Below are 26,303 nucleotides of genomic sequence, written 5' to 3'. Positions count from 1 at the left end.
GGTAACAAGTCTGACATGGTTAAACTAAGATATGCATGTGTTTCATATGGTCCTCGAAGACCCGAACAAGATTTTTCTAGATTTGGTCCAAAGGAATTTGTAGTTCCGCAGAATGTCCTAGAAAACCTCTTAAACGACGGGTTTTCAATTAAAGAAATATCAAGACTCCTTTCAATCTCTGAATTTACTGAGGGTGTTTCTCAATTTGGCCTTCCACTCAGAGTTCGTTCAGATAAGGGATTAGAAAATACTGCAATTGCTGATTTTATGATTGCCAATCGAGGAATTGGCAGAGGAAGCATGCTTACTGGTAAAAGTGTGCACAATCAAAGAATAGAGCGCTTGTGGAGAGATGTCTATACTGGTGTGTTGGCTCTTTTCTACAAATTATTCTACTACATGGAAGATGATGGGATTTTGGATCCACTTGATGATTTGCAGATAGCAGCTCTACATTATACATACATTCCATTTATAAATCAGAAACTAAAAATTTGGCAAGATGCTTGGACTGGACATAGAATGAGAACAACAAAATCGTCCCCGAAAGCTTTATGGACCTCGGGACATATTCAGAATCCTACGGGCATAGACTTTGTCAATGCAGAATATGGAACTGAGGGTTTTGGAATAAATTCCAATGATCATGATGATGTAGATGGCAGACCAATCATTACCTCCGTTTCAGATAGCATGATCACTTCCGCTTGCAAACACCAACTTGACCAGGAAATAACTAGTTCTTGGAATTCTACAAATTTTGGAATTGACGTTTACTTAAAAGTCCTTGATATAATAAAGAACCATCAGTAAAATTGTACAAATGAAAATAAAGAGACAAAACAACAACTTTTAGAATTATATTTAATGTTGTAACAAATCAATAGTGTAACTTACACAGAGTTTTCTATTCAAACAAAACCTAATGATCAACTCAAATGAGTTTCATCTACTTTTGGCTTGTTGATACATTGCTGCAATTTCTATCAATGTGTGTAGATGAAACATTTTTATTCCTCCCATAGGATGGTATCCTCATAAATGAAATTTATAATCATTCACTTCATACAAAGTACATGTATTGGCATTAGAAAGTTCAATTAATTGTCAGTAAGTTATTTACTCCCCCCCCCCCCCAATTATGACAGGGTATTTTTAGTTAATATAAAAAATCATAAACACTAATAACTTAAATACTTGTGCTTCCTATCAATTATAAATGTACAAATAAAGAAGAGACCAAATGACCATATTGCTCTTAAAAAACCCAGTATGAAACAGGTCTGAAATATACATGAATATGAAAATTTATTATGAATGGACAAAAAATATATCCTGCATCAAAATGAAGCCTGTTGCTGAAAGCTGCCTTGCACAACCATGTGATGGTCTTTACATGTACAAGGTGCATAAAAAAGTGATACTTCACAACATATTTGAAGCAAAAACAAAAAAACACTTGTATCCTTAAGTAATATTTCATCTAAAATGACGAAGTTTAGCAAGCAGTTATTTTCTCAAAATGGGGAAAATGAAAACTCTTGCAATTTGCTGCTCTTTAATACCAATACATTAAATTTGTATGATTTTTTTTAACTTACTCATTTTAGGAGGAGTTAAACAGGCAAACTATGTAATTCAAAACCCTGCAATTTTTCTCACAAATTAAACAAGAGGCCATGGGCCACATCGCTCACCAGTCACCTTGGCCCATATCTAAAGATTTTCCAAATGTATTCGCATGTAAAACTTTGGTCCCTATTGTGGCCCCAATCTACCCCAGGGGGTGGGGGGCATGATTTTTACAAACGTGAATCTGCACTATGTCAGGAAGCTTTCATGTAAATCTCGGCTATTCTGGCCCAGTGGTTCTTGAGAAGAATTTTTAATTTTCCCTATTTATTCCCATGTAAAACTTTGATCCCTTATTGTGGTCACAACCTACTCCAAGGGGCCATGATTTGAACAAACTGAATCTACATTATGTCAGGAAGCTTTCCTGTCAATTTCAGCCCAGTGGTTCTTGAGAAGAAGTTTTTAAATGACCCCACCCTATTTTTGTGATTATCTCCCCTTTGAAGGAGGCATGGTCCTTCATTTGAACAAACTTGAAAGCCCTTCACCCAAGGATGCTTTGTGCCAAGTTTGGTTGAAATTGCCCCAGTGGTTCTGGAGAAGAAAATGAAAATGTGAAAAGTTTACGCCGATGCCAGACAACGGACAAATTTTGAAGAGAAAAGCTCACTTGAGCCAAAAAAATTCCTAGTCTTAATGTAATGCAAATCTTCAATACTCATACAAACATTCTGTAACATATACAAGAACTTTGTAACATGAAAACTTAGGTTGGAGTTGGGGGGACAAACATGCAGACAAAGACATTACAGTACCTTAATATGTCTGATTTAAAGACGAGCATAAAACAAGAGGCCCAAAGGTCTTATCGATCACCCGAGGATCAGTTAAAAGAATCATTAGTCCCAAGGGTCATGAAATCTAGAGGAATTTTTGTTCAGCATATCAAAGCTAAATTCTAATATTCGGCAACAGGATTAACAAGATGTGCTCTTCAAACATAAATTACCCCAAAACTGCCCATACTACTGAAAAACTACATATTATATGATTTATGTCAACATACGTGAACACCAAATGAAGGTGATTAAAACTGTCATTTATTAATTCAATAAATGACAAAATGTAAACATATATACACAGAATCATTAAATAATGAAGAAGACATATATGGTAATTCACACCAAGAGCAAAAATGTTACAAGTACAAAATGACCAGACTTTTGACTAGAAGGACTTTGAGACAGAGTTATACCTGTAACTTATGGCAAGATGTAGAATACAAAAATTCATAAAGTAATGGATTTCAATTACATGTGGCATTGACAATAATACACATGTTAAATGTAAAGGAAAAACAATCTTCGACCTGATACAATATAGACAACCACATACTGCCCAAAACAGAAGTACACCCATATGGGGCGATTCCCCATTATAACATGACGGATTAAATTGTTACAAAATCGCATCGGATGGCTTGTTACCAACCCACTATACAGCTATTTTGGACCAGCCCTCGAGTCACAACCCTTGTTATGAAATTCAAAATTAGTGCGTACTTTTCTGCTGTTTTTTATTATACATTTAGTTTTTATACAGTTTCAGTAAAATTTAAGAAGTAAAGACAATAATCATTATGATAATGTTGGTCCCACCCTCAAACCAAAATCCCTACCCCTGTGATTATGAAATTTGTGTAAAACATTTAAATAACATCATCTTTATTGCTATTGATAATAAATTGAGTCAAAAACTACTATCCAGGGTATTATGAATTTATACTTTTGGTGGAGGCGTTCCTGCTTTTCATATACATGTAGATGTGTAGTTGTAAAGAAAGGATTTTTGAAAATTATTTGATTTTGGACGGTTTTTGCCCTGCCAGTGGTTCTTGAGAAGACTATTTTTAAATGACCCCACCCTATTTTTGCATTTTTGTGATTATCTCCCCTTTGAGAGAGGCATGGCCCTTCATTTGAACAAAATTGAATCCCCTTTACCAAATGGTGCTTTGTGCCAAGTTTGGTTGAAATTAGCCCAATAGTTCTGCAGGAGAAGAGGAAAATGTGAAAAGTTTACGACGACGTTGACAGACAACTGACAAATTTTGATCAGAAAAGCTAACTCGAGCCTTCGACTCAGATGAGTTAACAAGAGGCCCATGGGCCACATTGCTCACCTGAATCACCTTGACCCATATCTGAAGACTTTCCATATATATGTGCATGTAAAACCTTAGTCCCCATTATGGCTCCAACCTACCCCTGGAGGCCATGATTTTTGCAAACTTGAATCTACACTATATCACAAAGCTTCCATGTAAATGTCAACTTCTTTGGCCCAATGGTTCTTGAGAAGATTTTTAAAGATTTTTCCTATATATTTCTATGTAAAACTTTGATCCCCCCTTGTGGCCCGATCCTACCCCCGGGGGCCATGATTTGAAAAACTTGAATCTGCACTATGTCAGAAAGCTTTCATGTAAAAATCAGCTTTTCTGGCTCAGTGGTTCTTGAGAAGAAGATTTTTAAAGATTTTCCCTATATATTTGTATGTAAAAATTTGATCCCCTATTGTGGCCCCATCCAACCCCCGGGGGCTATGATTTTATCAATTTAGAATCTGCACTACCTAGTAAAGCTCATCTATAAATTTCATCTTTTCTGGCCCAGTGGTTCTTGAGAAGATTTTTTAATGACCCTACTCTATTTTTATCTTTTCTTGATTATCTCCCCTTGGAAGGTGGCCTGGCCCTTTATTTTAACAATTTAGAATTCCCTTTACCTAAGGATGCTTTGTGCCAACTTTGGTATTCTATACATTTAACTTTGAAATTCTATTGTGGCCTCATCAACTCCCCTGGTACCAATATTTGAACTAACTTGAATGTGCATTATTATACAAGAATGCTTTCATATCAATTGGTCAGGTTCTTACTACACATTTTGAAGGAATATCTTTTAAGATACATTGTGTAAATTTACATAAAACTTTGCACTAAAAATAGTCCTGTCCTGACCCAGACCAGTGCACTTTACTAGTTCTTCACTATATATAAAGATTACTTTATATTGATATAACAAATTTCTTTTAAATTCAGCAAGTTTTATGAAACAAATCCCCTAAAGCTGTACCCATGGACCCTACATACTGTAGAATTTTTTGTAATAAGTATGTGGTGATACTTGTATAATTGTGTAACATATTCTTATAAAAAAAATTGAGACTTGATTGGGTGATAGAGAATGACTAAAAATTTGTTAAAAACTTAATGCAGTCCATAAAAGAGGTTTAAGAAAGCATAATCATATAATTCAAATAGCTTTTCATCTAAAGGAAAGTTCACATTTAAGTCTGGTTTTGGTCTTGGAAGCTGGAGAGAGTTGATGCATGTGTTGGCAGTTGGAATGAATGAGTTCATGACTTCTGGAAACTGGATAGTGGGTGGGATTTTGAACCCCAGTAGTGGCTCCTCATCAGTTCCTGTCACAAACTGTAGTACGTTTGCTAAGGACAAGTGTTCTCTCCGACCACCTGGAGAAGAAAGAACTTTACTAGACTTTATTTATGTTATTATATCATAATATCTGTGTAAAAAAATAAAGTAAAATGTCATTATTTTCAATCAGTGATTAACATTACATTAATAGCACCATCATGAAACAAGAGGCCCATGGGCCACATCGCTCACCTGAGTCACCTTGGCCCATATCTGAAGACTTTCCATATATATTTGCATGTAAAACCTTAGTCCCTATTATGGCCCAAACTACCCTTTGCAAACTTGAATCTACACTATGTCAGAAAGCTTTCATGTAAATGTCAACTTCTTTGGCCCAATGGTTCTTGAGAAGAAGATTTTTAAAGATTTTTCCTATATTTGTATGTAAAACTTTGACCCCCCCCCCCCCAACGGCCATGATTTGAACAAACTTGAATCTGCACTATGTCAGAAAGTTTTCAAGTAAAAATCAGCTTTTCTGACTCAGTGGTCCTTGAGAAGAAGATTTTTAAAGATTTTTTCTATATATTTGTATGTAAAACTTTGATCCCCTATTGTGGCCCCATCCGACCCCAGGGGCCCATGATTTGAACAAACTTGAATCTGCATTATGTCAGGAAGCTTTAATGTAAATCTCAGCTTTTCTGGCTTAGTGGTTCTTGAGAAGAAGATTTTTAAAGTTTTTCCCTATATATTTGTATGTAAAACTTTGATCCCCCCTTGTGGCCCCATCCTACTACCGGGGGCCATGATTTGAACAAACTTGAATCTGCAATATGTCAGGAAGCTTTCAGGTAAATTTCAGCTCTTCTGGCCCAGTGGTTCTTGAGAAGAAGATTTTTAAATGACCCCACCCTATATTTGCATTTTTGTGATTATCTCCCCTTTGAAAGGGACATGGCCCTTCATTTGAACAAACTTGAAAGCCCTTCACCCAAGGATGCTTTTGGCCATGTTTGGTTGAAATTGGCCCAGTGGTTTTGGAGAAGAAGTCGAAAATGTGAAAAGTTTAACAGACAGACGAACAGACAGACAGACGACGGACAAAAAGCGATCAGAAAAGCTCACTTGAGCTTTCAGCTCAGGTGAGCTAAAAACACACCCAGTCACCTTTTCAAAACCCGCTTGGACAGAGACCCTGATAAAATGCGAGAAAATGGATATATCGAAGCTATAAGCACTGGTAGGCCTATAGCATACATTCTGTTTTGCTCTTCAAATTCAATACACACCCGGATCAACTGACCTTCACCTTGTAACAACATATATATTGACGATATTTATAACTTTGGATTAAAATTTACTTGTCAATTTTCAGGCAATATTGTGAAATTATCTTCAAACTCCCCCACCCCAACCCATTTTTTTTTTTACGATGCTTGTGCCTGATTCATTTTGCTTTTAATTCTATGTGTCCATTGTTTTTAAAACAGATTACTTCTGAAATTCTCGATATTAATTGCACAAAAATTTGGATAGAACTATATGTCAAATACGGCTATACCCCCCTCCCTCTTTCCCAAACTCTAGAATTTGACGAAGTGCACGTATTAAAGATTTCTTTATAAAATCGAAGAAACTGAACCTTGTTTCGTCATAGATGTAGTACAAACTATTATAAAACTCAGCTTAATAAAGAATTGGTAACGTAAGCTTTACTATACACTGTTTTAAATATGTGAAACATAGGACCGGAATGGTAAGCACATCATTTTACCCCAAAATTCCAATTTTCCCATTGAAATACAAAAGCCGATTTTTAATTTGTTGTTTGCATGTGTTTTCTTGCATGAATAATCAAAATTTAATTTCTGTTGCAATTAGAGGTTTTGCTCATATATGAGCTAGATTGACTAGACTAATTTTAGCTCTTTTTAGCTCTTTTGGCCTAGTGATTCTTGAGAAGATTTTTAAATGACCCTACCCCACAGGGGCTAAGCCGGTTTGGGCCCGAACTCTGTGATACCATAAATATAGAAAGGGGTCAAACTCTAACCCCAATCAAAAACTACCCACTTGCTTCAAATGCCTAAAAAAATCAGAAAATAAGTGCAATATGCGTAATTTACCGGTCTAATTCTAATTTCTGTTTGTCGTTAACTTTATACAATATAGTGGTACTATCTAAGTAGAATTTCATATTATTGTCGTCAATATTTGATGATTTATATAGTTTTGTGTAGAAATCATACATTTTACCTTAAATATCATTACAAATGGTGGCAATATTATCTTCATATTTGATACATTTAATAATATTATTTTCTTGGTGGGAAGATTCATGTTTGAGAAAAAAGGACAAATTCGTTTCCCCTTCATATATCCATTTCGCGTGGGACCTAATCTGTGCACCTTTGGCTTTTTTATTTATCAATGTGAAATTTTAATTGATAGGTCCAAAATCTTCCACACTAGTCTGAATTTTGCTGCTGTCTTAGGTGAAAAACCACCTGGTGAACTGGACTGGTAAATGTCTTAGTAAAAATAAACAAGTGAAATCGAGAGAACAATGATGTATATCTCTGTTATTTTAAGAACCTGTGGATTGAAATTTGGCATGCAAGTAGTTAAGACATTAATCTATGCAAGGAGACCGGTAAATTATGCATACTGCACTCATTTTCTGATTTTTTGGGCATTTGAAGTGAGTGGGTAGTTTTTGATCTGGGTTAAAGTTAGACCCCTTTCTACATTTTTGGTATCACAGAGTTCGGGCCCAAACAGACTTAGGCCCTGTGCCCCACCCTATTTTTGCATTTTTGTGTTTATCTCCCCTTTGCAATGGACATGACCCTTCATTTGAACAAACTTGAAAGCCCTTCACCAAAGGATGCCTTTTACCAAATTTGCATATCGAATACTTTGCTTGAAATTGGTCCAGTGGTTCTGGAAAAGAAGTCAAAAATGTAAAAAGTGTACAGACAGACGGACAGACAGACGACAGGCGATCAGAAAAGCTCAATTGAGCTTTCAGCTCAGGTGAGCTTAAAAACCAAAATGTCTACCTGGACTCTTTCAGACCTGAGTCACAGTTGTTTGCAATATAAACAGGAAAACATTCTCAAAACCGTTACACAGACTTGCATGTCTTACTTGCGACTTCTCTTAGATATCGAACAAATGCAGCGTAGACCTTCTTTTCAACTTCCATGTTGTTGCTGCCCTCTTGAGAAAATTGAGGCTTTAAAAGGAATGTGAGCATCCTAAATGTCAAGGGTAATGAATGTTTTTGGAAAAGGTACAGAAAACTTGGAAGCTGCATACAAATCTAAAAGAAAAATGCAATAGAATTAAGAATATACTACCTTTGATGAAAGTCGTCATCATGCAATCTTCTGGGGATTTACTATGTCAATCAATCTCAAACAGCATGAACTTGAATATCTTTAAACCCACACTATATTTTTTCCCTAATGCCATATTTTCAACAAGCTTTCATTTCTATCTGACAGTTTGGGCATTTACTGGTACTGAGAAAATTCTAAAGATGTTTTCCAATATAAATCTATGTTAAAATATATTCCCCTTCGTGGCCCCAGAGAATAGTTTGTGAAATATACAGAATCTGCATTATACTCAGTATAAGGATGTTTTCATATTGATTTGACAATTGTGGGGGCAGCCCGAGTTCACTGATTGAACAATTTAGAATGTACAATAATTCTTTCACAGAAGTTTTGTAAGTTCTTGTGAAAGATTTCGAATGATCACTACATTGTACCTATGTTCAATAATCCCTCCTCCCTTTCTAAATGCCAGGGTATGGTACACATGTAGATATGATTTAGTAATTTTTAAAGCCCTATACACAAGAATGCATATGTGTGCAAGTTTGGTTCAATCTACAGATGATATCTAATAATGTGAGAAGTTTACAGATTGTGACAGACAGATGGGTAGACATCAATCATTAAGTGTTAAAAAAATCTCACATATTAATAAACCTTCAGCACATATTTTCATTGATTGTAACTGTTGATTGATTCCAAAATAGCACACAATTACTTATGTACACAGCATTGATGGCAAATTCATTACATATAGGGCTGTGACGATTCAGGGTTAGTTCAATTCCGTTTCGATTCAGAGCAGCACGATTAAGTTAGATTACGATTCAGTTCATGTTCGGTCCAATTTATTCAATAACAGTACAAAAATTTATATTCTTAATGAGTAGCATACTGCATCTAATTTCATTCAAGTTTTATATAACTATATGACGTCATTTGTAAACATCATATCTATAACTGCATATTTTAACTTTAATAAAAACAGAAAACATTCACTAACAGTCTATTAAATTTTGTTATATTAATGTGCAGCATAGTTTTTGGATTATCATACAAATCTATTAGTCAATCTAAAATGTATATGATATTGTTTTCATTTATGTCAAAATTCAACAATTCTATCATAATCAATTGAGTCTTTGAAAATCTTTACTTCTCTCTCATATCAACTGTCAAATCATTTAATCTGTGTCATCATCTACGATCCCCAGCACTGACAGAAAAGTCATAAATCATGTAAAGATACACTGCAATGATCTGGCTGATCATATTCTGTTGCCCAGTTGGTACATGTATCTGAGTGGTGAAAATGTTAAATCTCAACAGTCATGATTTGATTCTCTGTTGTATAAAAATACACGTCTGCACATCCGCCATAATTGTTGTTTTGGTGCATGCAAAATCTAAACCAAACCGAAATCCGGAATTTGTAATCAGTACATAGAATCGAATGGTATAAAACTCAATGTATTGGAATTTTCGGTGCACCGCACAGCCCTAATGTACATATATCCATAGCACTTTTTCCAGTACATGAGTAAATTTGATATTCACACAATTATGAAGGTCTTTGAAATCAAAATTATACTAGAAGTATTACTGTATACAGTCCCAATGTCTCAAGCCCTCCTCTCAAGCTTGTTATGCATGGATTGTCTGTGGAATCAGAAAATATCTTCTGGATTACATCTGGGTCCAAAAAAGTTGGGATTTTGCCATTTTGTAGAATACTTAAAGCTGCAATACAAACATACTTGTAATCACATGCATTTAAACTCCAAAGGTATGTAACATTATCATTTATAATACATTAATATAACATTCAAGCTTCTATGTAAAAGAGTTCCTGTTAGCTTAACTTAAGAGTCTCCCTAAATTCTGAAATCAGCTTTAATTTACATTGTACATCTTAGTATCTGTATCATAATTTATGATAAGTCTTTTTTAAAACCCTACTTTCCCCGAACAAGGTATTTCATCGACCAATCAAGGGCCCCGGAAGGCATTATTAACAAAAAGAAGCACATTTTAAACATTATTTCTATAAAAACTCAACAATATTGCTTATTACAGAATCATAACAAGGCATCATTGTCTCTAGTGTTGATGATGAAATATTTCTATACTTTTGTGTAAAAGTAGATGTTAATAAATGTACAAAATTTTATTCATACAATAACAAGAACATATAATTCTATTAAATATCGCTACCCCACCAATCCCCTAAAAAGAAAGAGAAAACAATTAAAATCATGATATTATACACCAGGAGTACTTTAATATGATTATTCAATATATTGTAACATTTGATTATTCATATGTTACATTTATAGTAAAATTGGGAGGGTACAACATTTATAAGGCAAATCCCCCTCCCCTTTTGGTCTTTTAGATGACAGTTTTCAGGCCAAAGTGTCTTGGCTCTTTGCACTGAAATTTCTTGTTTGACATTCGTTTAAATGTAGTTACTTAATTAGCACACTATTATAAATTAAAAGTTTAATACAAACCAAAAGTCTTTCCAACAACTTCATAATCTTCATGAAGTAATTCTCTCAGTCCACTGTCAAAATATTTCTCCTTGATGGCCTGCAAAACTAATCTGAAAAACTCCTTCCTGGGGCCTCCATAATCTACAGCCGTCTACAACAAAAAGTATATATATGCATATAAATTTATGCATTATTACATAGTTTGTAAATCCAAATCTTGATACAATAATAAAATATCCCCCCTCCCAAAAGTCAATATTCACTAAACTCAACAATATTGTCATCTGTTAGTGCTTTCATCCTTTAGAATTTTGACAGTCACACTTCATATAATAAAACTTTAGCATTCCTAGGTTGTTTCTCTACTCTTCAGCCATATTGTTATCTTCGCTAGCCAAGGGTTTGTGATACGCCGCTCCGCTTTTCTACACCTGTAGAGAAGCGGAGAGGATCATAAACCCTTGGCCACCAAGATGCCATATTTGATGTCATAATTAATCACCCCACATTTGTTCTTAAAAGTAATTTGTTACCATTTTTTTCAAATTCTATCATCACTCTATATGCATTTCTAAAATATCTATACCAACCTCATCATAAAACTGTACTTCTAAAGTCTTTCTAAGATCCTCAATTCCTTTGATTTCATCAAACGATGTCTCCAAAAGATGAGTTCTGTCTACCAAAATGAAGTTTGTGTCGCCTTCAGAACTATTTGTAACGTCAACGACTTCCAAAGGTCTACCAGTCACCATTTCATTTTGAACTTTACGCAAAATTTCAACAGGGTCCAATATATTTTGTGTTTTGCAAAAATTAACTATTCTATTTGTCACACCTGTTACAGTTTCAACATGCACAGGGGTTGCAACACTTTCATCCTCGATGGATGGGGTTGTAACATTTTCAAACTCTATCGATGGGGTTGCAACACTTTCGATATCAACTGTTGGGGCCACTGTAAGGGTAATGTCATTACTTTCGAATAGGCTCTGAAAAAAACTCATTCCATTAACATCAACTGGTACATCAGTTTGCACGATTTGTGTTACTGGCACTATACTGGTAGTATCAACATCTGTAGAAACTGAGGGTGCTTGGTCACACGTTTCTGTGTGTTTTCGTAGTTCCCTTACTAAAATTTTCTTCCACATGTCACACAATTTTCTTCAATGCTCAATTCTGCCAATTTTTCAGGACGATTAACGATAGCTTCAGTCGATAAATTCTTCTGTATTGGTCTAATGTATATGGTAACCTGTGGGTTCACATTTTTCTGCAATTCTTTAGCTGACCATGAACAGTTTATTAAAGTTAAATCTCTGCAGTTTTGAGTACTGCGAAGTAATTCAAAACCACCCCCATCTGCTAATTTTGGAAAGCCGACAAAATCACCATCTTCATTTACTTCTTTCGAAATAAGTGTTTCTGCTAATTCCTTCTCATCATCAGATTTTTTCAAAAGAATTTTTTTCTTTCCTAGTCCTGCTTTATTCAAAACTTCTTTTTCGTTGCCGTTTGGGACACTCTTCTGTCCTGTGTGTGCCAAGCAGAGAAAATGCAGCGTGATAAACTTTTCTTTCTTACGTGATCTTTTCCCAGGTTTACTTGCTGAAGTGCGAGAATAAGGGCTGAATAGGCGCGATCTTTCAGAAATGACAGAAGTTGAAGGTTGATGTTTCTTTAAATCGAGAAGTTGTTTCAGTTTATGCCTCAATCCTATTGTTTCTATGCCCAACCTTTTTAATTCATTGTCCGATAACATACATATCATTTCTTGTGAAACGTTTTCCCTCTCGAAATTTTCAAGAACGTTAGGTATACCTAATTCTTCAAGTATTTCGCGTAGGTCCTCCATGTTTTTATGACTTTTCGCGCCAGAGGATCGTGTGGTTTCGCCCCAATTTAATACAGGTAACGTATATAGTTGAAGACTGCGCATGCGCGGATCTAGAGGGGGTGGGAGGTCCGGACCCCCTCCCCCTCCCCCCCGGAATTTGCAAAGAAAAAAAAATTACAATATAACGATTTATAAGAAAATTGAGTTGACTGTTATTATATTATATATAATAGGTTCGACCCCACCCCCCGGCCCCCCCCCCTTGGAAAAAATTTCTGGATCCGCGCCTGCTGCGTTATTTATATAGTCGGGTCCCCCCCCCTTTACCTGTGTAGAATCTCTTACATATTTTGACTGTAAACAAATTTCGAAAATGAAAAATATATTTTTAAAAGGTTTTTAAAACTGCGAAATTAGAAAAAGTGCTCATAATCTCAGAATTGAAAGTGAGAGGTAAGAATAACACTGACGGAAAGAAAGTTATACTTAAAGGAAATAGGGAAAAGAATTTGCAAAATGTGTGATAGGAATTGTGTGGAATTTCAATCGGCGATATCACTCGACTACTGTGACTGGGGCGAATCCACTCAGGGTGAACATGTAAAATTTGAGGCGAAACCACCAGGATTCGGCGAGAGAAACTCCGAATGCACTTTAAATCATTCGGAATACAACAACATAATATATAAAACCAACATAACGGTGTATTGTCTTGACATCGTATAATAACGTAGCGGTATATGTAACTTATGAACGATGAAATGAAACCTAACTTTGACAATGTGTTATAAATATTTCACAGCGCGTCATTTAAAACAGAGTAAATAACAGTAAACACGAGAAACTGATATAAAAATTTTACTTAAATTATTATACATTGAACCACATGTCATGTGAAAAGGATTTAATGATGTATTGTTGTGACATCATATTATAGTGTTTTCACTGCATGTCATAATAAATGAACTTGATGATACAGTGGATAGACTTGATATTGTGTGTGTTTGATGTCGTTGTTTAAAACGACAGAGTGACATGTTGTTTTGACGTCATCTTATAACGTCTGAACCCTCTGATTTATGAATATGACTTAATGAAATACAACTTCGACAACATATTATAGATTTTAGATTGAATATTATGTATACCCAACTATGTAATACATTGATTTGACATCATGTTATTGGTTTTTCACTACATATTATATCAAGTAGACGTAATGATATAAAAAATGGCCTTAATGGTATAGAGAATAGACCCATTGAATAAGGAATAAACTTGATATTATATATCAGTGACAATATGCTGCATATTTTATAGCCTTAAGACAGCTGCGGCGTTCCATAGAAAAGAAAGTGTCTGTTTTTACCAAAGTGGAAAGAAGGGGAGAATATAGCTCGACAACGGCTAAAAGGGGATGGTATGTGCTGTGTGTACAAAACATGACACGAAAGGTCCAATTGTTATGACAGCTTGCCCGAGTTATAAACTTGACAGCATTGTAAAGCTGAAAACTTTCGAAATCGCATAAAAAGTCTGATGAAGAATGTTTTGCAGTCAGATGCCATGAGAGAGAGAGAGAGAGAGAGAGAGAGATTTAGATTTGAAACAATAAGGAAATGGAAACAGAATTTGAATATTGATATTTCAATTTTTCGAATAAATCGCAATGTGACCTGATATTTTTTTTCTTATAAAATAAACAACAAGTTATTCAATTATTTATGTAGGGGCCAGTGCTCGAGCTGGGCTTCGACATTTTCGCCAATGGCGAATTTATTTGAAAAATGGCAACAAAAAAAAATGGAAGTGGCGAAAATCCCTTTTTGCAATAAATTGTATTTCAAAATCTGTCTTGTCAGTGACACATTATCGCCTGTTTGTTTATGCGGTCAAAATCTGTTTATTCAGTCAACGAGAGCGACCAGAAATCTCGCGTCGCTCCAGTGCACAAAGAGCTGGTCACGAAGACCAGATAATAGCCTCAGGTAATGTATGGCTGCAAAAAAAAAATCGATTATTATGTAATAAAGTACATTGGACAGCTGTGTACCCTGCTGGGGTCAATTGTTTAACATTTACAGTTTTATTCATTATCGTGTTATCATCTCCACATTAATGTCCATTCTTAACCACAGACCCGACCGGTAATTAAATTGGCCGTATTATTGTGTATAATGTAATACATCCATTGTTTGTTTTTGCGGGCCAAGCTCGTTGATTACAAGATTTTAATGTGTTTGATTTTAGTTCGAATATTTCATAAACATTGCGGTCGGTCACCATTGATATGGACATAACAATTTTAATAAATAATTTTCTTTTGAGGTTCGGTGCACAAGATTACAAAAATGCTAATCTCATAAGACTATGCACCCCATTCTATTTTGACACTAAACTTGTAGCTTCTGACCCTAGTCAGTCTAAAATTAAAAAAAAAACAACTATATTTGGCTTTACAGTCAACCCCACCTGCTCAAACATCTGATTCTGTCCAAATTGCAAAATATTCCATACCAAAACGGAAATTTAGTAGGGAATGGTTGAGATACGACTCTAAATTGGGCTTGATGTTTTGTGACATCTGCATTTCGGGCAATGTACACAATGTTCTCACTGAGGGGTGTGTAGCATCATGAAATTTATATTTATATGATTTATTATTTGATTTTTGATTTCCATAATATAATTTATCAAACAAATCAACTTCTTATTTTTAGGTATTGTAGCTGGATATGATTAAGTATTAATGTAACTGATTCAAAATGCTAAAATTAGTGTAATGAATAAAATAATATGATGGAAATAATTGTAAAGCATGATATTATCTGCTCCGCGCCGCACCCCGAAAAAGTGGCGAAAGGGAATTTTGGTCCAGTGGGAGCACTGGTAGGGGCTACTAAAATTTCATGTGGGCTAAAATGATTTCTTATTCAGGGGCCCACTTGGCCCCCCAAGGTATTTATAGTCAAAGTTGGAACCCTGAAGGAAATGTGTATTTGTAAAGAATTTCCATTGGTTTGACTTTCTAAGAAGGGAAATTTTCCAATATTTTCAAAATGTCCGCTACGCTACTATCACAAAATCTTTTAAAATTTCGAATGAATTTAACAAATCTTTCCTTATCAACTTCCAGTCTTCCTTCAACATTTTCATAAATCAAAGAAATTGGTTCAAATCAATATCAATGTATCTCAGTTTCATGCATAATTGACTTACATTATAGTTAACCACACATGTTTGAGTTGTGAAAGTCATTTAATTTAAAAAATATCCGTAATTGTTTTAAGTAATTATATAAATGTTAGTTAACATGTTACATTGCATCTAAATTATCGTTCTTGATTTGGTTTTAAAATACTGAAATGTCAAAGACCATTTGTCCTTGTTGTAATATCTCAACATCACTATTTTCTGGTTCAAGACAGGGACGATCCAAGAATTGCGGTTACAGGGGGGGGGGGGCACCACTTTATGAGGCAGGGGGTCTGGAGGCCGCCTTGAGGTCCCCAGTGGGTCAAGGGCAAAGTCCTTGTGGGGGCCCAAGGGGTGAAGCAAAACTAGTACGCATCTATTTCATCACAATAATAATTTGATTAAAATGCTGTTCAATATTGAACAGTTTGGGAACACTTCCCTTATAGCGAGATATTCTCGCTAAAACGCGAGTATCCCTCTTTAGCGAGAAAGTAAACATTACCATAAACAGGTATTTTGGCGTCTTTATTGAAAATAATGGCAAATCCCTTGCAACGCTGAATAAGTGTGACACAAACTCAACATGATGTGAATTGTTTCTATGAAATTTAAAACATAGTAAAAAAAATTGCATATCAAAGTTGCTGCGTAAGAGGGAGGCAGTCTGAAATCCAATACACATAGTGTCTTTGTTTTGATTAATATATTTGCAGAAGTATCCAACATTTTAGCACTTTTTCTTCTTTTCACGTGAAACACGAAGAGATGTACTCCACAGGTGTTTTTCTCAGTTGTACGGGATATATTTAATCTCGCTAGAGAGGGATAATCGCGTTGTTTTTTTTAGAATATCTTGCTATAGGGGAAAGTGTTCCCAACCCGCTGAATAGGGTTGTTGTGATGATAGGAGATTCGGGGAAATAATTCTGTTGGCGTGGACAATTAGATGTCCGAGGCCATTAGTCACGAATGATTTAAAATAAATCTTTAAAATTGATATGTTTAGTACTGCTTCCATTTTAATTGTCTTATATAAAAGACTCATTAGATATTCATGGGACTCATCAAATTTTCGTGGGACTCAAGATGCTTATAAACCACGAGTCCGGGACTTGTCTTCAAGAATTTCTAGTGACAACCCTGATAATCGCGTTTTAGCGAGAATATCTCGCTATAAGGGGAAGTGTTCCCAACCTGTCAAACATGACATCAGATTTCATGAATAACATGAAAAGTTGATATTTCAAATTCTTATCATGCCAATATTGAACTGTTAGGGCTTAAAATGACAAACTTACAATAGCCATAAAATAACAATTAAGTTTATCTGTTTATAATACCCTGTTAGGCCTGCATACACTGCACTGTAGCTGTACTAGACTATTACTCACGGCTAGATTTCCCCAGTCGTCGTCGAAGGTATATCATATGCAGCCCCGTTGTCAATAATGCACATCTAATGAAAGTTTCAAGTTAATGCTGCTAAAACTAAATATGACACACATAACTATATTAGTGGTCAATAAAGTACGCCTACTACCGTTTTATCACAAGTTCCAAACTGACCAAAGTGTCAGAACATCATGGTCTTCCGTCATCTGGTTCTCCTAACTGAAGACCAGTTTACATTTCGAGAGTAGGCTAATCAACGCTACGTGCAGTCACAGACGATTTGAATAATACGTCCATAACGCGGTTGTCCAAATCGACAGCATAAATATAGACATGATATGAAATGGTTATTATAAACCAATCCGATTACCCAACTCATAAACATATGTGAAGACAGAATGAAAGAAATATATGCCATGATACATCGGACCTGGTTTTAGACACCACTGATGAAAATCTAAGAACAGTCAGATTTTATTTTTTACTGATAAAGCCTATCATATGCCTAATTAATGATATCATTATCATAAACATCCTTTATTTAAATTTATCACTTTTTTTAAATAAAAAAAAATCTTCAATTACTTATTTTGTATAATTTAGTATGAATCCCCCCCCCCCCCCCCCTCTCTCTCTCTCTCAAAATGATACATGGGATCTAACAAACACATTATTCGTAAAATGGAATAAAAAAAGTTTTTGTGACAATATTTCTGGTTCGTGGTATCTTTTGCATTACAGTGGAGTATTAATCATGTGTACTTATACTACCTTTACTATTATTACATGCAGTGCGGTTATGTACATGTATATATATATATATTTGTGTGTGTGTATTTCTGACTGTTTTGCATTAGGATACACGGTGGTACTTACGTACATGTAATACAAATAAGTATTATCATGTTCAAAATGTCTCGTGTATGAACATTCCTCATACTAATAGTGCATATTTTGCTCTTGTTTCGTTCTTTTCTTTTTATCATCATTTTTAAAAATAAACATTGCACATTGAAATGTTAACAATCATGTATGTTGTATGCCCGAGAGGGTTGTACAGTCTGTAGTCTGGAGAGTCCAAGACAATACTGCAGTAAAACCAGTCAAAAATACTCCAAAACTTTATTGAGTAAAGATGAAATGGTAAGAAAACTGAAAAGTAACAAAGAACACACTATTACAATTCAATCATGTACAAAAAATGAGATTAACCATACATACACAAATCAATGTAAGATTATGACAATAACTGGTGACCATACTTTTTAAATTCAGACAGCAATTCGCTTTAAAATTGTGTTAAAGCAAACAAACAATTGAAATATGATAATAGAAAATATAAGCGCATACACTTTTTCTCTGATATTCATAAATTCATGTAAAAAACTGTATATACCATCGATACAAAACCCCGCATCATAAACATCATCCATACACACATGTAAATGGCATAAAAATCCCTAAATTGTGTATGCATCAGGAAATATTCATATTTAAGGCTTGTTTAAATACTTCAAGAAATGCTAGTATGATAGCATTACAAAAAATCCAGATAATTTCACAATAACAGTTCCTTTCATATTTATCCCGAAATTTCTCTGATCCACAACCTAGTATACATATGCAAAACTGAATAGGTAAACAAGTTTCCATAACTTTGCAATCTAAATAAAAAACATCTAGATAAACACTTACGCTGTGCAGGAACAGTTTCAAGTGAACAAGACACTGAAGATCTACATTTTATGCAGGTAAACAGATACACGAGTGCTCAGGAGCACATGCTGCATATAACGTTTGTACTACGTTCTCAAAACATCAGATCGGAAAGAACTAAAAATCAAAATCCGGATAAATAATTCCGGTGACGGAACACTCCCCGTCTGATATCAATAGATATCACAATACAAAATCCAAAGTATCATATACATTACAAATAATGACTACACAATCATTCTGACAAAAGGAGAACAATGTCACTGACAGGTCTTGTGAAAACCTTTCTATCTAGTCCAGTGCGGACATCTACTTTACGGACCTTTTTATCGTCACTCAAAAAAGCTCGCACTACAATCCCCATGGGCCAATCATTCCTATCCAGCGATTTGTCTCTGAGGAGTACGACATCATCTTCCTTCACATTTCTGCGATTTTGCTGCCATTTATTGCGGTACTGTAGAGTTGGTAAGTATTCACGTTTCCATCGCGTCCAAAATTGGTCAACAAGGTACTGAATACACTTCCATTGCCTTTTGTAAAGATCCTTTGGATTAAAGTTATCCATCTCGAATCACCGCACAGTTTGATCCGTTTTCATGGTTAGAAGAGTGTTGGGCGTCAGAGGAAGTGGATTTCCTGGATCAGACGACACTGGTACTAAAGGTCTCGCATTCATGATAGATGAAACCTCTGCCATCAGTGTGGTTAGTACTTCATGTGTTAAATGCTTGACATCAAGAAGAAGAGGGTTGAGAATCCGACGTGCTACACCAATCATCCTCTCCCACACTCCACCCATGTGTGAGGAGTGGGGAGGATTGAACACCCAGTTGATTCTGTTCTCAATAAGATATTCTCTGACAGGTCGTGCCTCTATGCTAATGACATTCGCGTTCAAGTCCTTTACAGACCCAATAAAGTTCATTCCACAATCTGACCTTATCATCTTGACTTCGCCTCTGATGGCACAAAAGCGTCTTAATGCGTTAATGAAACACGAGGATGTCATCTCCTCCAGAATCTCTATGTGGACCGCACGTACAACTAGGCAGGTGATCATCAATGCCCATCGTTTGGAATTTGCTTGGCCACCACGCGTCTTTCTCGTGGAAATTGTCCAGGGCCCAAAAACATCCACACCGATGTTGGTAAATGGCGGTGCAATGTCAAATCTCTCAGCAGGTAAGTCCGCCATTCTTTGTTCTTCTTGACGGCCTCGTAATTTACGACGCTTGACACAGTGGTGTATATGAGAGGTAACAAGCCTTTTGCTGCCTATCAGCCAAAAGCCAGCATTTCGAATAGCACCCTCTGTCATTTGACGACCTTGGTGGTGAACCTTTTCATGATAGTAACGTACTATCAAACCAGATACATGATGCTTGGGAATGATGATGGGATTCGTTTGCATGAGGTTCATCTTAGCATTTCGAAGTCTACCACCTACACGCAGTACTCCAAGATCATCTAGATATGGGGAGAGAGAAAGTATAGTGCTCTGTCTCGGCAAAGGTAGTCCTGAATGTAATGCTTCTATTTCCTTTTGAAACATCTCATTTTGAAGGGTTCTGATGATGAAGATCTGCGACTCTTCTTCTGATACAGGGTTGTCATTGTGCACTACACCGTTCAATCTGGCTGAATTTTTAAGAATGCGAATCGCTTTCTTCAGATCTCTCCAATTTGAGAATTTCTCGAAATAATGACAACCTAATGTTACCTTCGTGCTCGTTTTCAAGGCTCGGACTTCTTTATCCTCTTCTGGTGAAACTAGTGGGAAAGAAGTATCTGAATCTACTTGACTTAGGAGTTTTCTAGGCGGTCCATTAAGCCACAAACTTTCTTGAAGGTTTCTAGCAGGTATAGAGCGTGTGGCTTCATCTGCTGGGTTTAGACCCGTAGGAACATATCTCCATTGTGCAGGTTTGCTAATTCTTCTGATCTTGTCGATGCGATTTCTGACATATACATGAAATCTCTTGGTTTCATTGTTTATGTATCCAAGTACGACTTTACTGTCTGAGAAAAATGTCACTTGATTCAGATCCAAGTCAAGTTCATCTTGAATAGTTTCATAAATTTCAACTCCCATCACAGCTGCGCACAATTCCAATCTCGGAATGGTATGGCCATGTTTTGGTGCCACTTTAGCCTTCCCGGTCACAAATGTCAAATGTTGCGTACTGTTTTTATCAAAAGTTCTCAGGTATGCTACTGTGGCGATAGCTTTTTCGGAAGCATCCGAAAATACGAGAAGATCCTTGGGATTCTTCCTTCCTGAAACTTGATGAATATAAGCCCTTGAGATGTTGACGTTTTCTAGAGAGATAAGACTGTCTCTCCAAGAATCAAATTTGACTCGCAAGTCATCAGACAGTGGTTGATCCCACTCTATTGGTTCTATCATTGCTTCACGTAACAGTAATTTCCCACCAATTGTCACTGGTGTCGCGAATCCAAGCGGATCATACAGTCCATTTACCACAGACAACAACACACCTCTCCTTGTGAATGGTTTTTCATTCAAGGATACACGAAAAGTAAATGTATCAAGCTGCAGGTTCCAACAAACTCCTAAACTACGTTGTAAGGGAAGATTGCCGTGGTCAAAGTCCAGGTCACGGAGTTCCTTGGCTAAGTCTTCTTTGTCGAAGGCTGACAAAACTTCATTGGAATTGGAGCAGATCTTGTGTAAACGCAAGTTGCCTTCTGCTTTTAGAGCTCCTTGTGTCCGCTTTAGGAGACTTATGGCTTCCTTTGAAGTCGGGAGTGAGATTAAGGCATCATCAACATAAATTTCTTATTGACAAACTCCCTCATGTCAGCGCCGTACTGCTTCTCTGCAAGCATAGCCGTCCTCCTTAGACCATAAGTTGCCACTGCTGGACTCGGGCTGTTTCCAAACACATGCACGCACATCCTGAAGTCTACAATCTCATTGTCAATGTTATTGTCTTTGTGCCATAGGAAGCGAAGGTAGTTCCTATGTTCTCCTTCAACTTTGAAGCAGTAGAACATTCTCTGGATATCTGCCATCAATGCAACGGGTTCTTGACGAAAGCCAAGAAGTATTCCAATCAAACGGTTGGTGAGGTCGGGTCCTGACATCAGAACGTCATTGAGGGAAATATTATTGAATTTGGCAGATGAGTCAAAAACGCCTCGGATCTGATCTGGCTTTTGTGGGTGATATACCCCGAACAAGGGAAGATACCAGCATTCTTTGTCACTGTTAATCAAGGGGAGTGGCTCAGCATGCCCTTCCATGAATATCTTCTCCATAAACTCGGTGAAATGCTGCCTTTTCTGAGTGTTTTTACGGAGGCTGTCTGTCAGTATCCTTGCTCGTTTCATCGCCTGAGATCTGTTATTTGGTAATTTGGGTCTATTTTTCCGGAAAGGAAGAGGAGCTGTCCAGCTTCCGTCGCAGTCCTTTCGGAATTCACTATCCATAAGCTCTAAGAATTCGGAGTCTTCGATAGAAAACGCAATTTTTTCGTCTGTAGCTGTTTTCACAAAAATATCGGAGTTATTGCAGTTTGAATACTTTGTGGTATTAAACGACGCAGAATGCGCACAAGTGTCTAATCCGCTTTCTTTGAGATTCAGTACATTAACACACGGTTCAAACAAAGATGGTCGTCCATTTCCCAAAATGTGTACTTTGTTCACATTCACAACTTCTGGTCTGTGTGTTCCGTTGAGACAACTCTCACCAACAATAACCCAACCGAGACGAAGGCGTTGGGCGTAAGGTGTGGTCCTGGGACCAAGGCGTTGGTCTAAAACATGATGTGCCTCCATGAGATCTCTACCAATAAGAAGCAGAGTATCACTACCGTCATCCAAATTAGGAATGTATTTAGCAATGTCCTGAAGATGAGGATAAGATCTGGCGACGTCTGGTGTTGGAATCTCGGAACGAACATTCGGAATGTTGTTACACTCTATGAGAGTAGGAAGTTTAAGGTTGGTGCTGCCATCTAAAGACTGCACAACAAGACCTGTGGCACGTCTTCCTTTAGTAGGTACAGACCCCGCACATGATGTGAGGATATAATCCACTAATCTGCTCTTGACCTGCAGATCATCAAATAATTTTGATTTTGCAAGTGATCGATTGCTCTGGTCATCTATTATCGCATAAAGTTTCACTGCATTGTTGGGAAATCCTTCACAGTAGACATTAACGAGAACAGTTTTGGAACATGATCTGCTGACGCTACTGACATTTTTACAAATCTGTGTGCATTTGGTGTCTACAATGTCACCCCTTTTCTCTCCCTCCCCGCCGTCAGCTCTGGGCACTCCGAGGGATCTTACTTGCTGAAGTGTGCCATGTAAAGCAGAGGGATGTGTGTCACTGTTGCACTCGGTACACTTGATATCCTTCCGACAGTTCCTTTTAGCGTGTTTAGTTGATTCACAACATTTGAAGCAGATGCCATTTTCTTTCACAAATTTTCTTCTTTCTTCTAATGACTTGTTTCTAAAGACTCTGCAGTCATTTAATGGTTGCTTTGTGCGATGTAGAGGACACTCCTTGTCTGGTTCCTCGTGAACTTCCTGTTGAGAAATTGTTTTCTTCGCTGTCACGTGAAAGTTCTTTGTCTTGGAGACAAATGGTTTTTCTGTCGACGACTGAATTCCACCATACTGAAAGCTTGGATCGTTCTTCACCCTGCTTATGTCTCTCATAAATTCTACAAACACTGAAAAGGGTGGGAAAGACACATCGTTTCTCTTTATATAGTTCACGGCATGGTTTGTCCACTTCTCCTGGATCGAATGTGGCAGTTTGTTTAATACGGGTAAGATGCCTGCAGAGGAGTCAAAATATGCTAGAAGCAAAGCATATTTTTTATCTTCTTTAAGTGCTTCTACCTCACTCAATACATCACAGAGTTCGTAAAGTCTTTTATTGTCTTTATCCGTCAACTTGGGTATGTTCGCGAGTTTCTGCTTTAAGGCAGATTCCACCATTTCTGGAGAGCCATATCTATCACTGAGACGTTCCCAGATTATGTGAAGACATCCTTTAGAATCATGGTAATTAGCGGTCTTGATGCTATTGGCATGTTTCGATGAATCTGGCCTAAGAACTTAATTAACAAATCTATTTCTTCTTATGTAGACACACTCAATTCTTTGGCGATATTTTGGAAAGTCATTTTCCATGCTGCAAAAGACTCTGCTTTATCATCAAAGTTCCTGAGTCTTGACATCAAAAGATCCTTCTTTAATAAGAAACGTGTGAATTCGGACAGTTGATTGTTTATTTCAATTGGAGCTGTCGTTAACATTGTTGGAGCTGAAAGGCCTCCTCTTTCGTAAATGTTGTTGGTAGGTGGCTCTATATCACAAGAATTTTCAGTACGGTGATGTGATGTTAAGTTTTCATCCTCAGGATCGGGTGTGAAATTCAACCTACGAGCCTCTACGTACTTAGCTGTTCTTTGTTGAGTGTTTTCTGATTCTCTAGGTAGTGCACAAATAACAGAACCACGTTCTTCCGCCTCAAGTTCAAGTGTGTGCAGTTCTGCGTCAACTTCCGCAGCTGCCTTCTTCTCTTCCAACAGTTTAAGTTCTGCCTCACATTCTTGTTTAGATCTTTCTATGTATGCCTTTTCTTTAGCCGCGGATAAGGTCTGTTGCTCTTCCAGCTGTGCTTTCCTTCTAAGTACTAGATTTTCTTCTTCAGCATATCTGACTCTCACTCTTGCTGCTTGAGCCTTAGCGCGTTTGAGGGCTACAACAGTGTCTACTTGTGATCCACTGGACCGAGACTTCCGAGATGTGACACGGGAAACAACTGAAGCTGTTTCTATTGCGATTTCCTTTAACTCACTAATGTTCCGAAATGCTTCTTCTACTATTACTGTTCTTTCATCGAACACAATAACCACATCTTTTAAGTAATTTTCACTCTCTTCTGTTTTTGTCCTTTGAAGAAAGTGCGTAAAGTCCTCTCTGATCAAACTGAGTTTCTCGTATGCTTGGTTGAGGTCTTCTTCTATTTTACACAGTGTAGGGAATTTGGTTTCTCTGTTGATTGTGCTGACTGACAAACCAATAGTCTTCCACAAGTCATCGAGCCTGGATTTGTATTTATCTACGGAGGATTGATATACACTTTGTCCCTTGTCGGTCAAAGTCCTTGTGGAGCGGAGATCTCCCTCTTCTTGTACCACTGGATCCATTCTGAGTAGCTTTTCTTACTGTACAGTCTGTAGTCTGGAGAGTCCAAGACAATACTGCAGTAAAACCAGTCAAAAATACTCCAAAACTTTATTGAGTAAAGATGAAATGGTAAGAAAACTGAAAAGTAACAAAGAACACACTATTACAATTCAATCATGTACAAAAAATGAGATTAACCATACATACACAAATCAATGTAAGATTATGACAATAACTGGTGACCATACTTTTTAAATTCAGACAGCAATTTGCTTTAAATTGTGTTAAAGCAAACAAACAATTGAAATATGATAATAGAAAATATAAGCGCATACACTTTTTCTCTGATATTCATAAATTCATGTAAAAAACTGTATATACCATCGATACAAAACCCCGCATCATAAACATCATCCATACACACATGTAAATGGCATAAAAATCCCTAAATTGTGTATGCATCAGGAAATATTCATATTTAAGGCTTGTTTAAATACTTGGCATTATCCTGTTATTCGCTCCGCGGAGCGAATAATATTTGACGTTGTTGACGTTATTTATTAATTTGTTTTCGTACTAAATTGCAATGTTGCCCATTCAATGAACATCACTGGGTTTAACCCGTTAACGTACACAAATGTACATATCAACAACCTCTCCCAATGACTTAAACAGGGGGTCCAAAATAATCGCCGCACCAGTATTGGCCATTGTGCCGCTGGTCCTACAACATCTTGAATGGCCATCCAAGATTTGTGAATGTGTCTGTTGCGTGATGACATTCTGCTGTCGTGGTATTGATTAATAAATTCCCGCCGCACGAAATTTTTAAATATAGCGTTGATGCAGCCTTCAACCAAAATGCATTTTTCATGCAGCGCCCCCCCCCCCCCCCCCCCACCTCCCCGTTACTTAAATGTAATATTTATTATACTGGGAAAAATTTGAGTACAGCATTTATTCCGTGATTTAAACAAACAAAAAATTATTAGCTGCCCAATTTAATCTCTAAATAATGTGACGGAATAAACCGTATAGCGTTTATTCCTTGATCCACCCACCCCCCAAAAGGAAATAAAATTAATGCTAACTGGCCAACTAAATCTCTAAAT

The 26,303-nt window shown here is 36.7% G+C and overlaps 3 protein-coding genes across 3 annotated transcripts; all 3 read right to left on the bottom strand.

The window, feature by feature from the left end:
- Positions 1-848: 848 nt before the first annotated feature.
- LOC130047654 (uncharacterized) lies at positions 849-12,764 on the bottom strand. The gene is made up of 5 exons (XM_056143025.1): positions 11,453-12,764; positions 10,881-11,013; positions 9,971-10,107; positions 8,174-8,348; positions 849-5,112 (listed from the first exon to the last, which is right to left on the bottom strand). Exons 1-5 carry the CDS (start codon positions 12,014-12,016, stop codon positions 4,847-4,849), a joined length of 1,275 nt encoding a protein of 424 aa, XP_055999000.1. The 5' UTR covers positions 12,017-12,764; the 3' UTR covers positions 849-4,846.
- A 6,818-nt stretch (positions 12,765-19,582) lies between these two features.
- Positions 19,583-21,418, bottom strand: LOC130047576 (uncharacterized). Its single transcript, XM_056142897.1, has one exon. It carries the CDS (start codon positions 21,416-21,418, stop codon positions 19,583-19,585), a length of 1,836 nt encoding a protein of 611 aa, XP_055998872.1.
- Positions 21,419-21,786: 368 nt separating this feature from the next.
- Positions 21,787-23,994, bottom strand: LOC130047575 (uncharacterized). The gene has a single exon (XM_056142895.1). It carries the CDS (start codon positions 23,992-23,994, stop codon positions 21,787-21,789), a length of 2,208 nt encoding a protein of 735 aa, XP_055998870.1.
- Between the last annotated feature and the right edge of the window lie 2,309 nt (positions 23,995-26,303).

The sequence above is a fragment of the Ostrea edulis genome, chromosome 7 (genome assembly GCF_947568905.1).
Source record: "Ostrea edulis chromosome 7, xbOstEdul1.1, whole genome shotgun sequence".
In the NCBI taxonomy this organism is placed as follows: Eukaryota; Metazoa; Mollusca; class Bivalvia; order Ostreida; family Ostreidae; genus Ostrea; species Ostrea edulis.
The sequence above is the reverse complement of the archived record's forward strand: the minus strand, read 5'-3'. Positions and strand labels throughout refer to the sequence as shown.